A 15,279-nucleotide genomic window follows, 5' to 3' on the forward strand; every position below is an offset into this window, starting at 1 on the left:
CTTGACTTGAACCTACGTTAGCTGGTGTGTGTGACAGTTCGGTTCTGACAGAGTTAGAGGAGGAGCAGTGGGATCCCGTCTTCGTCTCTGATCCTGACACGCGACGCTTCTTGGACAGCGGCGAGCTGGACATCTAGAAGAGATGAAAGAAAACTCAACCTCTGTATTTTTCTGACGTGAATATTATGGGTTTGGAGTGCATAAAGATTGCTACACAAACACTGCAGATCATGTCAAATCTACAGAGAAAACAAAAAGAACAGCACCTTACAGGTCACTTAGTTTTGGTGGAATGAGTTTCCCAAATGAAAAACCAATTATCATCTTAGTGGAGACTTAAAAGCATTTTCAGGCTATTTGCTCTTGGACTTGGCAAAAGCTCATGTTATTTCCACAAACAAATGGAAAGCAGTGGTGCAAATGAACAATAATAGCAACATCCAAATGGTTTGAATACATTATTTAATGTGCAAGCACCTGGACAAAAATCGCTCTACTAATTGTACTTTATTCATTATTGAACAAAGATGTTTTAAAATCTTGGTATAAAGCCAACATGGAACAAAGCACAAAGGTATTTTTTTAGATTTCATCTGTGTAAAACAACATGTAATCTGCATTCAGAAGAATGTTGAAATATGGCCTAATATACATAAATGGTTATTTCAGCACTGGACAGTTCCTTTAAGAGAGAGAAAAAATCAATTGTACCAGCAATGCAGCGAAGTCAGCATCATTCTAAAGGACACAAATAAATTCTAGTCCATAGAAACCAAGGCTAGTTATTATTAGATACTCATATTTCGCATATAATTGCATTTAAATTAGATTGGACTAAGAAAAAAATAAAATGAACAGGAGAGCACCAAGCTACATTCAGATCACTTATACGTGGAATAAAAACAATAAGGTTTGTCTTTCCACAGCACAAGGGGAGCCTGATTTCTGCCGCAAGATGAAGGCTTTGGCTATAAATAGCTCGCGGACAGAAGCGTTGTGTTTATGGTGAAAGGCCTGTGCATTTACTGGCTCACCCACTCTGCCTTAACAAAACCGCTGATTCATTAAAACAAAACTGCAGTCAATGTCACATCCCAAGACCGGTTCCGTGCAGCGTTTCCACAACACAAACCTAAACTCTTATGCCGGTTGCCCATTCATTCATATTCCATGTATCACGTTAGGATATCTCATTAAGGCGGCACTGAATAACGCGGAGTTCAACATTTACGACATTCACTACACTATGGTGCAAGAAACAGGAGGAAGAAAGACTTAATTTACTGAAATGAAACTTTATAAAGCTCTGTAATTTGCATAGAGTTCAACGGCCCTCGAAAGAGAGCGTAGATTCTAGAATGACTACAAACTCGCGAGCTGCGCACGAGCGGAAATTCCGCATTCAACCGTGCCGTTCCGAACAGAATTCTCGTCATTTAAGGGAGAACATGTCCTCAATCTCTCCTGTTGTTCTAAACCTGTATGGTGACTCCTGTGCTACATAGAAAGTTGTCCGGCAGAAAATTACAGCCTCAATCAACATTCACTCATTTTTTCCATACAATGACTGAGGCTGTCATTCTGCCTGACAACAACTTATTTGTTCCACGAAAGAAAGTCAGTCAGTCACACGTTTAGAACAACACGACTGAATTTTAATTTGTTTAATAAAACCAAAATAATGCCCCCAAAATCCATTAGCGTACAGATGGCTAAGTGAACTTAATATATTGACACTCCAAGACTACAATATGAGCAGATTGAGGTGCCCACCCTCTGATTTGACCCAAGCGAAACCGAAACATGAACAAATCTGTGCGTGACATAAGCAAAAAATAACATACAAGCTCTATTATCTCGTAAAGATCAACGGTTACACCTGCTTTGTAAATTTCAGATTTCACTTCCGTTTCGACGAGACGCGAAAAAAAAATCATCTACAGTACGTCAAGACATCAAATGCTAAATTAAGCAGGTCGCGTAACTTGACGCTAATCATATTTGACAAATTTAACTGGATGATCACTTAGCAGGGAGCACGAGGGGATTCTTAGACAACTAGCTTGCTAGCCTCCTACATGCTTTGTAATAGTAGGTGAAGGCAGTTTACGGAGCCTGAGGCCTAGCTCGCTAGTTCGCATGCTAACCAGTGAATGAAAGAACTCGGCGCCTGTACAAACACAACGATCTGGTCCATGCCGATCAGCCATCACATAATTACACGAGCCTAGGCGGGGAAATACACGCGACAAAGCGCTATCCGAGCGGACAGCTGCTTGCACTGAACGCAATGGTTTGCCTCTTACCAATAATCCTTCTCAGTCCACTCTGTGTCAGCAAACCGCTCCTCGTGTGAAACTAACTTAGATGGTGCGGATTGCAGGCTGATGTAGGTGCGAGGAGAAAACAGACGGCAACAGCACGAACAGCGCTGGGCGAGATGCTGCGAGTAAAGCCCCTTCACTATCCTGCCGAGTCACTGTGTCGTTCAGTCTGCTGCCTGCCCGTCTCGCGTTTCTGGTTTTGTTTCAGCGAACGGAACAAAACCAAAATGGCAGCTGTGGCACAGGGGCGGAGCTGCTCGGATAAAGAGGAACAGGAAAAGGTGGTCTGGCCAAGACTGCTGCAATCCTACGCAGGCGCCCATTGGCTGTCCTACCTATGACTTTACGGAAAACCCACCCACTTCAGCATAAGCCGGGACTTCAGGCTCCTGTAATTGATATTCAGTTGTGCTCATTGAACTGAACCACGTTATCTATTGTCATGAGGCTGTGGATACAGAACTGAACCCATGCTGTAGAAGGATAGCTTGCCAACAATGAAAATTGCCCTAATTTTCTTCCTCCTCATGACACTGCATACTAGTATGACTTCTTTGTTCTTTTTTTTTTGTGCAACATAAAATGTATTTTTTCCATTCGGTGTTTGTCAATGGCAACCAAAACTATTTGGTTACCAATTTTCTTAAAAATATCTTGTGTTCCGCAGAAAAAAGGCAAACATTTTTGGTACGATGTAAAGGGTGAGAAAATTATGAGTTTTTATTTTGTGTGAACTTTCCCTTTAAATTATTTTGTTTCCTGGACAATTTACATATGAGATACAAATTATACTGAAAATAAAAGCAATGTTTTAAGGAAAAATTATGATGCATGTATTATTTGTGTCCTTATATGGTCCCTGTCCATATAAAAAGCTATAGCTACATGACAACACAATACAATTATAATCTTGTTGAGGGTGGAAAATATGTTAATGCATTCAGTCTACAATTCCCAATTTTTACACCATTTTGCAAGATATTGTCATGAATGTCTCTCAGTGGCACTTTATGCTACAGCAATGTAAAGATATGATTTATTTACAATTAACCACCAAAACTAAATGTTCATATGGGTTTGGTAATAACACTGTATATGTATTCCTAATCAAAATAACCTCACGTCAGATCAGACAAGCAGCATTATAGTGATTACAGTATATTATGGCATGCAAAACCTTTTTGCAATAAATAATCATGCAAATCTGTAGACCTGTCAACGGCTGAATGAAGGAAGTAAAGTGCTAATTTAATAACTTAGACATCATTTACCAAAAAAACACTAAAGCAGATGCTGCACTTATTCACTCTACTTAACATAAACATAAAGAAAGCCATAAAACCTGCTAGTTGACAGCTGACTGTAAAGTAGGTCACAACTATTTTACTAAGGAGCAGACATACTTGACAAACCATTTGGGTAAAATATGTCACCCTTGCAGATGGGGATAAACAGTGGCTTAATATAAAGCCATAACAAAAACATAAAATAACAGCCCGCAGAAACACCGAACATTCATACACATGATGCATACATATAACCACTGAAGAATTGCCCTCATTTATTTGCATAGAGCACTTTACATCCCCTAAAACAACAAACCATGTAAAACTGCCTTTCAAAAGCAATGACTGCTAAAATGAGGGGTTAGGCATGGGCTTTCTTGTAAATGAGAGGAATAAGCGTTGGGGGATGGGGTGATACTTGTGACAAAGGCCCAAGTGGGCCGCTTATACTTTGCTTCGTACAAGAAGCAAATGCCCCGTGCGAGTTACCTTTACAGTAAGTAACGTACAAATAATGTCAACAACCCCCAACGCATCGCATCCTTCTGCCGCTCACGCACCTGCACTTGATAGTCAACACCTCGCAGTCCGAGAGCCAGTTAGCTCGCTGCAAAACACCATCTTAAGATGAGTTTCACATAGCAAGTTGCATGCTTACTAAAGAGGGATCTTGGGGTTTAAAGCTGCAGTTTACATTATAGCAAATCGATGCTAACAATGCACAGGGTGACATAAACAGTTTGAGGTTTAATGATCAGTGATCTAAGCGGAGAAGCAAAGCAACGACTTGGTACCCCACACGCTGACAGGTTTGATTCAGTATTTGGTCTATTTTTCCTAGGGTGAATCTTGAGATACTTTTAAAGGAATGTAATCTGAGCAGTTGTGCAGATATGTGGGCAGTCAGATTATCTCGCTATCTTTCCAGGCTAGCTTTTAGGGAAACGATGCGAGGACGTTTTGCGATCACGTTAGCCTGCTAAAACGAGGCTTGTTAGCTTAGCGCAACCTTCTTGCAAAGCATGAAGGAAATCTGAAAAATAGCCCAAACCATATGACGGGAGAACTAACTTAGCCAACTTTTCCGCAAGAATGAATTGGTTTATTTTATCCCCAGCTCGTGATGCGCGCATGGGGCGCATTGTCTCGCGCATGCCGTTAGCTGGTTGTTCCTAAAGTGGCCAGTTGAAATTTACAGGCAAATTGTTGCGCCTGCTTAGCTGACTTCAGCGGTAAAAACTTGGCTTTGGCTAGCTGTAACTGTGTTCTTGTGGAGACGTTAGCTAGTTAGCATTAGCTAGGCACATAAGTATGCAGAACTCACCACATCCGATATTACTTGGCCTCTCCACGGTACTGAATACAGAAATACCTCGCGGGCAAAAGATAAACAACAAAAAGGTTAACTCAAACCGTTTCTGTAACTTTATCCCTGGAAGTGGTGGGAGCTCCGTGACTTTCCAGTGTGAGGGGAGGCTGGACGGTTGCCTGACCGGCTATTCCCTGCACCGTTAACAACAGTTCAGCAAGTATTCTTCAGTTCAGGAGCGTAGAACCAACATGTGCAGAGTTTGAGACCGTACTATTATTCAAGATACAGGGAAATTACACAAACGTGTGTTTATATTAAACCGTCAAATACATTAAATGCGTTGATGGACAAATGTTAAACTCTTAGAATAACATTTTAGAACAAACGTAATTGGGTAATAATGAAAAACCTTTCTATAGTTTGTCGAGACCGTTATTTTTCTATCCCCCACCGAGTTACAAAATAGACTTGTCCAAAGCTTGGGTTGCGCTATGCTCTATGGGAAACGTAGTTTTTATGCGTAGAAATGTGCGTGAAGTTGCTTTTAGGTAGAACATGGATTATTTTTAAATACACATCAAGATTTCAGGTTAAAATGTATATTAACGGGTAAGCAAATTGGTATGTTGTACTATTCCTTTAGAAATTTTAACAGTTTCAACATATGTCTGTATTGACTGGATCATTTGAAATGGTCCTGCAGTGAAAATTTTCCAGTTAATAACAAATTAGTATGAGCTCATTAAAACTACGCGCATAATAATGCATTTAAAATGCAACTGTATGTAAAATTATTTAAGATGGCTGTAGCGTGTCACCACATGGCATGCCAACGTGATGAAAAGGTATTTCATGTCAACAGCCCTTTTGTCATTTTCAAAGCTTCCACAGGATTTTCTGGGCATTGAAATACTTAAGAAGCAGCTCAGATTGCAGAACGTTGACAATACAGACAATAGACTGTGCAAACAAAACGCAGGCATAGAGTATGTAAACATTAAGGTTAATGATAAAAAGATTGGGAAATCTGTTAAACAATGATTTAAGTAATGGGATAAGAGCACCAAGGAACTCCTGAAGTATAAGACATTGTGTTGTAGTAAAAAGTAGTTAAATGCATCTGTAGCAGACAGTAACAACGTGCCGAAAGTGTTGTTCACTAAAAAAGAAAATGAGTATAGTAGCATATCTGTAATTGACAGGAAAGTGGGAAAGTGCTAAGAGAGTGAACTAGTGACTTCTTAGTAGTGTGATGAACTAAAAGTGAAAATAAAACACTGCTAATTTGTTATATTACCAAATAATTATATCCATTCTGAACTGGAAACATCCGTAAATTAGGGTAGCAAACGTGCTAGTTGGCAAGTGTCTATGATAGCCCTTTTTCACAATGTATTTTAAGCAAATTAAATAATTAGGTTATTTTGTAGTTATAATATTTACTATAAGGCTAGTTATGTAACAACTGTCATTTTATACCAATCATGCCAAAAGAAAAGGCTATAAAACAAGATAGTTTGATCTTAATTTTATTGAAATAGTCATGTAGAGAGTGCAAAAAATAACTTGGAATGATATTCACATCACCAAAATCTATATAATAATTGGGGAGGTGGAAGCCACAGTTACAGTTCACAGACATTTGCGAGGATTTTACATATAGACATTAGAGCTTACTTTAGGATATATTAGCAAAATTACTTTACAATTTAAAGATATACTAGTATGCATCATAAATTGAGAAAATAGAGTAAGAGAATGAGAATCAAACAAACACGTAGATGGACACATACAACAGCGGAAAAAAAGGCCAGGAAAGAGAATATAGTTTTAAAGTATTCTTGAAGTTATGATCAGTTCTCGCCCTCTGAGCATGATTATTCTCAATCAATGAAAGACTGTCATGTTTGGCAGAGACTTATAGAAACTGCTGTACAATGCGAGAATATACAATAAGAAAGATAAATTAAATAGTCTTATTGGAAATATTACAGAAGGTAAATGATTGATGAGAGTACACAGATGGACTGCTTCAACTTCACTATCTCAGAGCAAAAATCCAAGATGGATGAAGTGATAAAAATAATAACACCCTCCAAAGTCAGTACCTGGTGAAAAGCAATTGTGCAGCAGTTCTCCAAAACAGAGCAGGACGCCAACTTGTTTTAAGGAAACAAGTTTCATTAAAGGTGATTTTTTCAGGTTATATAAACTCTTGTATCCAAACTGTATCCACAGACTCTACGTTATAATTATGAAATAATTTAGTAAACATAATAGTGTTTGCAATGATTTTGTAATGTAGAGCAGAGCCATTTACAACCATTTAAAGTGGGATAACCTTAACTGTTTCCTCTAATATTACAAAATAGTGTTCAGTTTGCTCACTTTCCTCTTTACACATTAAAAAAAGCTTCTTATCCTTCACATACAATCAATAACAAGGCTCTTTGCATTGGAGCCCATAGATCTTTGTACAGCCCCGAAAGGTATGCTGTACTCATGGATCCATAATCCATATCCCAAAGATTTTTTTGTTACATGCCGTACCTACTTTATTCTTGAGCGTTCACATCCTTTTAGCATATTTACAACCCTGTTCCTGACAAACTTCCCCTTGGTGATTGGCCAGACCGCTTTGTAGACTTCTGGCCATCACTGTTACCCTCGTCGGCAGTTGGATGGCTGTGACCCTGGATGTGACTGGGTGGGGAAGGTGGTGGGTATGAGGGAGGCGGGATTGTCAGGTGTGGTAGAGAAGGCATTACTGGGCGAGGTGTGGTGGGAAGGGGCGGTGGGGTCGAATGATGGTGCGAGCGAGGTTGGGGTGATGGGGAAGAGCTGGCGCTCTTTGCTCTCGGAAGGGTCTCGGGATGGTCGCTGATCTGCTCCAGCAATGAAGGCATGTCCCCCTCGATCTTCTCTAACACGGCAGCCATTTGCTTTTCAATTTGTTCGATTACACAATCCATTTGCCAGTCTGCACTCGCTCCACTTCCAGGATCCAGGCCACCGTACTGTCCGACAGAGTAAGCTGGACAGTACTGGCTACCGTACCCTGATGCACCATGGACCATCTCTTGCAGCTCCTGCTCAAATACTGTTTTATCACAGCCTAGACTTAAAGATCCCAATCCTGCATATGTACACTGGAGGTTTTTCACTGACTGGCAACCCTTGTCCGTTTGTCCTTTCTTCAACTCTCTGCTCTTAGGATTGACCTCGCAAGTCACTCCTACTTCTGCTGGACTCTCTGCAACTGCTTCCGGGAGCTGTGTTTGACACCAGCTACTTGCGGCCATATCATGGACTGTGTCTTTTTTGTCTTCTGATTTAAGAGTTGGTTCCTTTCCCACTGACAAGATACTGGTTTTGGCATCTGAACATGAGCCATGATCCATTGAGAGTTTGGCTGCCATTGTGCGTCGATTTGGAGTATCAGAAAAAGGTGATTTATTTTCGACACTGCCAACAGTTGTGGCCTCTGGTTCCTTGCGAACATTGTTCTCTCGGTTGTCCGAGGTCTTGGCTTTCTGGCTCGCTCTTGTTGATGGTTTGTCCTCCCTATCAGAAGTGCCTTCAGTAGTCTCTTTTTTGTTCGGCTCACCTGCTTGTACTTTTAAAGAGCTGTTTGATCTGGCAAGGGTCTCTGCTTCTTTCTCTTCTGCTTTTAGGTGTCTTGCTTTCTCCTCTTCTTGATTCTCCACAGGTCTGCTTTCAACAGACACCTCATGGGACATGCTCACAGTAGAAATGCCACCTGAGTCTGTTTGTATCCCTTTACCATCTAATCCATCCGCTTTGTCCTCTTCGCCCTGGCCTTCAACTACCCCATCAGAAGATCCCACTTCAGAGGCTCGAAGACGCTGCATGAATGTGGTGACACGAATCGCTTTCTGAAAGTGAAATGAAGACATACCAAACACTTAGTACCTAGTAAATTATAAAGTAACATGAGGTCTTCTTTGCTATGGATGTGAAATGCATTGTTAACAGGGTGGCAGTCTGTGGTAGCAATTTTCATCTCTATCACTTTCATGAGAAAAATACATTGGAGATGGGCGTTTTAGTAATTTCGGGGAGGCGTCTCATTTTTTTTCAGCAACAGATTTTTAGCAGTTAAATTATTTCACCAACCTCAAATTACAGCTAATAATTGTGCCGGAACCCAACAATGAAATGAAAATAAGAGCCATTTTTGGCTCATTTGTGTTTATTACTGGCTGCTGATCTGAATGAAATGTTTTTGATATGTATGTGTCATCGACAAAAGCATGATGTGAATCAATGAATCAGGGCCACGGTAAGTCATCTGAGGACAAATCACTTTGCTCTCTCTCTCTCTCTCTCTTTTTATGAGGACCACTTTGATCCTTTCTGGCACACACACAAACACAGGGACAACTTTTCATACACAAAAATGTGACACTACGATGAATATTCAATCTGGAGATTTGTCTGAGTGAATGAAGGACTAACTGGAATTCAAACTGGAATATTGAGGACACTGTGAGTAAAAGCCAGACGGCATATGACTGAATGCACATGGGACCAGCTGGGCAGTGATAAATTTGTTAGTTACTGGTGTGCAGATACAGGGAGGCTTAAGTACAGCGAGAATCTTTCCAACAATCAGACTTGAACTACATATTTCCTGAATGATCACTGCTTAAATAATCAGGCCAGGCCATGAGACACTGCAGCAATGTACACTAGGTATGATGCTAAAGGAAATATGAGTGCCCAAGTCAAATATTGTTATACAGAGAAAAGAATATCTGCCTCTAGGCTGCCCCGCGAATATCAACAGTACCTTCAAATCCTGGGTATCACATGCAAGGAAAAAGCAAACATTATTATAATAACCATAAGAACCTTTAATAAATAACAGCTTTATTTGGCATTACCATCTTTACAGTTACTGTCCTTATCCATTATCCTATTATTTATTGTGCCGTTTTCTAGAAGAGTGATTAATACAATCATTAGAGGCACCTGGCAAGTTGTACATGACTATTGTGTATGATAGTAGATTCCTCTTACCCTCCACTTGGCCTTTGCAAAGTTTTTCTCAAATTGAGCACAGACTCCTTCCTTCAGATTCTTTTCCGAAGCCCCATTTCCAGCGATCCTGGCGAAAAAACAAACAAACAAACAAACAAAAAAAAAACGTTGATGTGTTGTCGCTGAAAAAAGCAACCGAGTATTTGAGTTTGTGTGTTTGTATATAGTCTTACCATCCATGCGAAAGGGCATTTTGTGCAGTAATTCTCAGCATCGGGTCAACCTCCATAAGTCTGCAGACCAGCTCTTTCGCTGCATGACATTAAAGGGAGGAAGACTGAGGTTTAAAGCATCAAAAACCTTTTTGAAAAAAAAAGTTTTGATCAGATCAGGAATTAGTATTAGTACCAGCAGGGGAAATTTCATCCCAGTATGGTGAATCAAATTCAAATTCTCCAGCAACAATGCGGCAGAATATTATTCGGTTGTGCATGTCTGTGTTCTCCTCCTCAGTTTCATCATAGAACGGAGGGTTTCCAGACAACCTACAAATGAAATTTGTATGATTTGTATTATGATCTGTTGTGTTGAATACATTAGTGTTTATGCTGCAGATTTACTGAGATTAATTTTAAATCAAGGTTTTTTGGTGCCATAGATGCTGTATAAAACTACAGGCAGGCAGTTTTTTTTTACAGTTATAAATTTGTGGTGTCAAAATAAATGGTAAATTGGTTGCTATTTTGGAACAATGTGCATTTTAGAAACATTAAACAAAAAAAATTCAAAATTAATTTAATGATTTCTGACCAGTCTTCTGAAAGCAGAAAGCCACAAACCTCTGTTTTAAAGAACCAAGCATAAAGATAATAAAGAATCGCTGACAAATCAATTGAATGTCAACACAATGTATCCAACACCAACTTACAAGATGTACATTATGACCCCCACTGCCCAACAATCGACTGGTCTTCCATAGCGATGACGAGCCACCACTTCAGGGGCTGACAAGAAATATGACAACACCAAAAAAAAGATGGGAAGGTTAGTACTTCACATACAAGTACAAATAAATAAAGAGATCATGTGATAAATCATTACCCAGATACTCGGGTGTCCCGCAGGGCTCGGTGATTGAGCCGTTCTCAAACCTGGACAGGTAGAAATCCCGCAAAACGACCTTGTTGTGGTTACTCTCTCTATAGTACATCAAGTTCTCTAGCTGAAATGACAGAAAAAGGCACAGGGTAAAAAACTAAACAAAAAATCAATACTTTAATATATAAATAATGACACAAGGAAAGACATGGCATTAGGCCAAAGTATGACTGAATAAGAGGTTGCTGTGTCCCAAATAATGTTGATATTCGTCTTTCAGCTGGCCAGTAGAGACCAGACAGGACACACCCTTCACCCATCTCAATGTGAAGAATGAGTTTTGTCTTTAAGATAAATCTGAAAAGACACAGCTGACCTACTATGTATAATATATGTATCTCAGTTCTGTGATATTTCAAGCACAAGCCTTAATAAGAAATGCATCAAAGCTATATATAAAAACACCCAGGAGGCAATTCAGAATTATGCATTACTGACAAGAATGAGCTTTGAGCAAATGAGATGCACATATACATGTAACAGAGAATGTCTGATGCTAATATTGTGCACAGCATTTTGCTGCCATGCACTAGAGGGCACTACAAACACACGTTGTCTCATGACAAACGGCATCATAACCTTAATGGCTTTAGTGTGAAGCATTAGAACCACAGGAGGTAGCAATACTGTTTATTACTCTCATATTTGTTTTGAACATTAATGACACCCACAGGGAGCTCCTGCAATATTACAGATGCACAGTGTTATGATTCAAAGAGGACTAGGCGTTTGATTAATATAACTGATTATCATTTAATACTCCGCAGACAAAAACACCCCCAGCACACACATATACAATAACACATGTTAACACCGAGTTACAGCCTTATTATCACATATTTAGAGTGTTTCTTTGTATATAAAGTTAAAAAATTAAGCAAAAGCACAAGGTATCGTTACAAATGGCCTGTCTTTTTAATTTCATATATCAGCCCAGTTGCATTACAATTAATGCACATGTTGCACTCCATTATTGTAGTATACACAGTGCATATGGACTGCACATATGTACTTTTCATTGATAAATAATATATTATGATTGCAAACCCACCTTTAAGTTCCTGTGTACTATGTTGAGGGAGTGAATGTACGCCACTGCTTCTAAGACCTGACGGATCACATTGGCGGCATCTCTCTCTGTGTAGTTCCCCTGGTCTAAGATCCAATCAAACACATCTCCACCTGTGGCCCTGTGACAAACACACAGTCACAAAAATAAATGAGAAAAAGAAGGGAGATCTGAATATGTTTGTAGAGTTAATTCCTATTTAATCTTTATTTAATCAGCATAAGGTTGCTTATTCATACTTAAGTTATGGATGGATTATGCCCTGGACCAATGGGCCAATGTGTGTGTGTGTGTGTGTGTGTGTGTGTGTTTGTAATGATACAAATTTTATCAAATTATATAAATATTATAAATGTTCCATTTAAATCAAAATTGGTTCTTGCTCTTTGGCTAGTCACCAAACATAAAACAATTAGTACATTAATATCACAGTGCTATATTAGAAGGATTTTGGTTAACCATTATATAAAAAAACCTGACCAAACTGGCCAAATAGCTGCAATCATAAAGAAAGTGTGCCGTTTTCAAATGTCATATTGTTTATGAATATATTATAATAAAAATATATTAAACATAAATAAAAAAAAATCAACATTTTAAATCAAATTTAAAACTTAATCTAAATCATAAATTTAAATCTGGGTCAAAACATTTTAATCATACCTAAAGTGATGCAGAGAAGTGAAGCTCCAAAATCTTAGAATATCTTGTCAAAATGTTTTATCATAATATACTGTATAATTCGACAACTTCATGTACATCTAATTCAGTGTAACATTGACACACCATTGCCACCAAAATTACATTTGAACTTCTTCAGACATTTCAAATATTTTTTTTGCAGAAGGATAGATTTGCAACCAGCATCATGCAAGCTAAATATAAGAGAACCTTTAAAATCTCAATGGAAATGGTAAATGACTAACTGTCCAGAAACTATATTTTCTATTATAGTCACTCATTACTGTAATCTTAACCGCTCTAATAGCATGTCAATGTCATTCGTGCAAAAACAGATGACAGGGTTTTAATAGATTTTAGCTCTGGCTAGATGTGGATATTTGCATGAGGAGCGGAGATAGAAGAAGTGCATTTTCTGGAGTGATGTTCTGATGAAGAGAGATGTGTCCTTGGCCTACTGAATGACACTGGGAAGGGAACATGACTGATCCCGGCAAACGGAGGTCAGACTCACAGCTCTTGTATGATGAAGAACTCTTTCCTGGTCTCGAATGCATCAATCAGCTGCAGGATGTTTGAGTGTTTGACCCTGGAATAAATACATCATGGCAAAAAGCTGAATAGTTTCTTTATCTCACATTAAATAGAGAAAAGTGCTTCAAAGATAGTTAGAAAAGACAGAAATAATCACACCAAGGGCGATGCATACAGCATCTCTTACCCTCTCCAACCTTAAAGGAGTAACTCACCCTGTTACATTTACAATTTTGTCTTCCAGAGTTTAAAGAAAATTTGAGGTTTGAAATGATGGTGAACTATCCCTTTAAATTTGTTCTTTGTCCTCTCAGATCAGCACTCTCACAAAACCCTACATCATCTGTTGATGTTTTGAGTCACCACGTACATTTTCAAGATCATGATCTCATTCTTGGCTGCCTTCCGCACTTTCCTGCCATCCTTCTTGAGGAATTTCTTGCACACATAGACCTTGTCCGTCTGTCGTTCCTTTACCAGGCACAGCTCGCAAAATTCTTTGCTGCAAAGAGAAATTATACTGAATGCTGCATTTTATGCTGTAATAAATACCCCTTATGTTTTTTTTATTAAGCACATTACTGTGACAAGCACCTATCTATTGGGAGAAATGTATCTCAAATTAATGTTTAATGAGATCATGCATATGTAATTGATGGATTGGCTTTCTTAAGGCTATAATGGCAGATCTATGCACACTCACGCCTTGAGGACCTGTCCAATCTCGTATTTGTCAGTAATGTCTGACAGGCTACTGTATGTCCGCCCATCTCGCAGAGCAAGGCACCCAAATGGCATGACAGCATCCACCTGTCCAGAAGAGAACAAGCATACACATACACATACAGCCATCAATCTCAATAAAACTAATGTCATTCACTCTAGAGGAGCATGTGTCTTCACAAACTAGCCTCACCATGACAGGTCCCACATACAAATTGCGAAATGCTATTGAATGCTGTTTCAACACAACTGAAAAGAGATTTTTTTTTTTTTAAACAACTTCAAATTTTTTGGAACATTAACTGGAAATATTGGACATTATTCATCCAACATGTGCAGAACAATTTCTGTGTAAAACATTCTTGTGAAACAAACCATTCCTTCATAAATCGACCCATTGGACGGAATGTGACAATTTGCTACACAGAAATTAATTCTGTTTCTGTTTCATGAATAAGGCCCACTGATTATAAGACACTTACTGGAACAAGGGTGCAAAATAGACTTGGAAAGTCTTAGAAACTCTGAGTTTTTTTTTTTAACCAAGACTCAGTAAAAGGAGATATGTTTAACACTCAGAAAATGGTTTTAAAGAGGTCTGACTAAATATTATATGAGATTTTAATTTTCTGTTCATTTTGGGTTAACAGTTTTTTCCCCCCACCCAGCTCTTTTAAAATTTAGGACACGTCTAACCAAGACTCAATAAAAGGAGATATGTTTAACACTCAGAAAATGGTTTTAAAGAGGTCTGACTAAATATTATATGAGATTTTTATTTTCTGTTCATTTTGGGTTAACAGTTTTTTCCCCCCACCCAGCTCTTTTAAAATTTAGGACACGTCTGAATATAGTATAAAATGCTGTAAATGCTTCTAGCAATAAAATTAAAGGGGTCCTATTATGCTTTTTCACTTTTTGAATTTTAGTCAGTGTGTATTGTGTATGTTTCGGCATAAAAAAGAAAAAAATCAAACTTATAAATCTCAAAGTCCACTCCAAAGGGAGATATTTAGTTTAAAAAAAATCTCTACAGCATTTGTTTTCCGGGTTTTATGATATCACAAAGCGGCCCATTAGAATATCATTAAAATAATTCCCGCCTACGTAAATTGGAATGGTTGGGGGGTGGGGAGGGTCGAGGTTGTGGTTAGAACGCTTGGTTGAGTGCATCAGACAAGACGACGA

General features: G+C 38.7%; 2 protein-coding genes across 6 annotated transcripts in view; both read right to left on the reverse strand.

The window, feature by feature from the left end:
* Positions 1-5,173, reverse strand: part of LOC107565837 (ubiquitin-like modifier-activating enzyme 1) — a 28,871-nt gene extending 23,698 nt beyond the window's left edge. The window contains exons 1-2 of one of the 3 annotated variants that reach the window (XM_016251123.1): positions 5,024-5,173; positions 17-133 (exon numbers count right to left, since the gene is read on the reverse strand). In XM_016251123.1, coding sequence (XP_016106609.1) covers positions 17-133 — 117 coding nt within the window. In that variant the 5' untranslated portion in view covers positions 5,024-5,173. The other 2 variants (XM_016251122.1, XM_016251121.1) reach the window with 2 other exon arrangements.
* Positions 5,174-6,476: 1,303 nt separating this feature from the next.
* The window catches only part of LOC107565838 (caM kinase-like vesicle-associated protein), a 47,288-nt gene continuing 38,485 nt past the window's right edge, over positions 6,477-15,279 (reverse strand). For 2 of the 3 annotated variants that reach the window (XM_016251124.1, XM_016251126.1), the window contains 11 exons: positions 14,072-14,178; positions 13,739-13,870; positions 13,349-13,423; positions 12,136-12,274; positions 11,028-11,148; positions 10,855-10,930; positions 10,335-10,471; positions 10,160-10,238; positions 9,966-10,053; positions 9,736-9,744; positions 6,477-8,818 (listed from right to left, as the gene is read on the reverse strand). In XM_016251124.1, the coding sequence (XP_016106610.1) occupies positions 7,511-8,818; positions 9,736-9,744; positions 9,966-10,053; positions 10,160-10,238; positions 10,335-10,471; positions 10,855-10,930; positions 11,028-11,148; positions 12,136-12,274; positions 13,349-13,423; positions 13,739-13,870; positions 14,072-14,178 (2,271 nt within the window). In that variant the 3' untranslated portion in view covers positions 6,477-7,510. The remainder of the gene's footprint in view (positions 8,819-9,735; positions 9,745-9,965; positions 10,054-10,159; positions 10,239-10,334; positions 10,472-10,854; positions 10,931-11,027; positions 11,149-12,135; positions 12,275-13,348; positions 13,424-13,738; positions 13,871-14,071; positions 14,179-15,279) is intronic. The other variant, XM_016251125.1, reaches the window with a different exon arrangement.

Source organism: Sinocyclocheilus grahami, unplaced genomic scaffold (assembly GCF_001515645.1).
Source record: "Sinocyclocheilus grahami isolate Dianchi unplaced genomic scaffold, SAMN03320097.WGS_v1.1 scaffold1030.1, whole genome shotgun sequence".
NCBI lineage: Eukaryota > Metazoa > Chordata > Actinopteri > Cypriniformes > Cyprinidae > Sinocyclocheilus > Sinocyclocheilus grahami.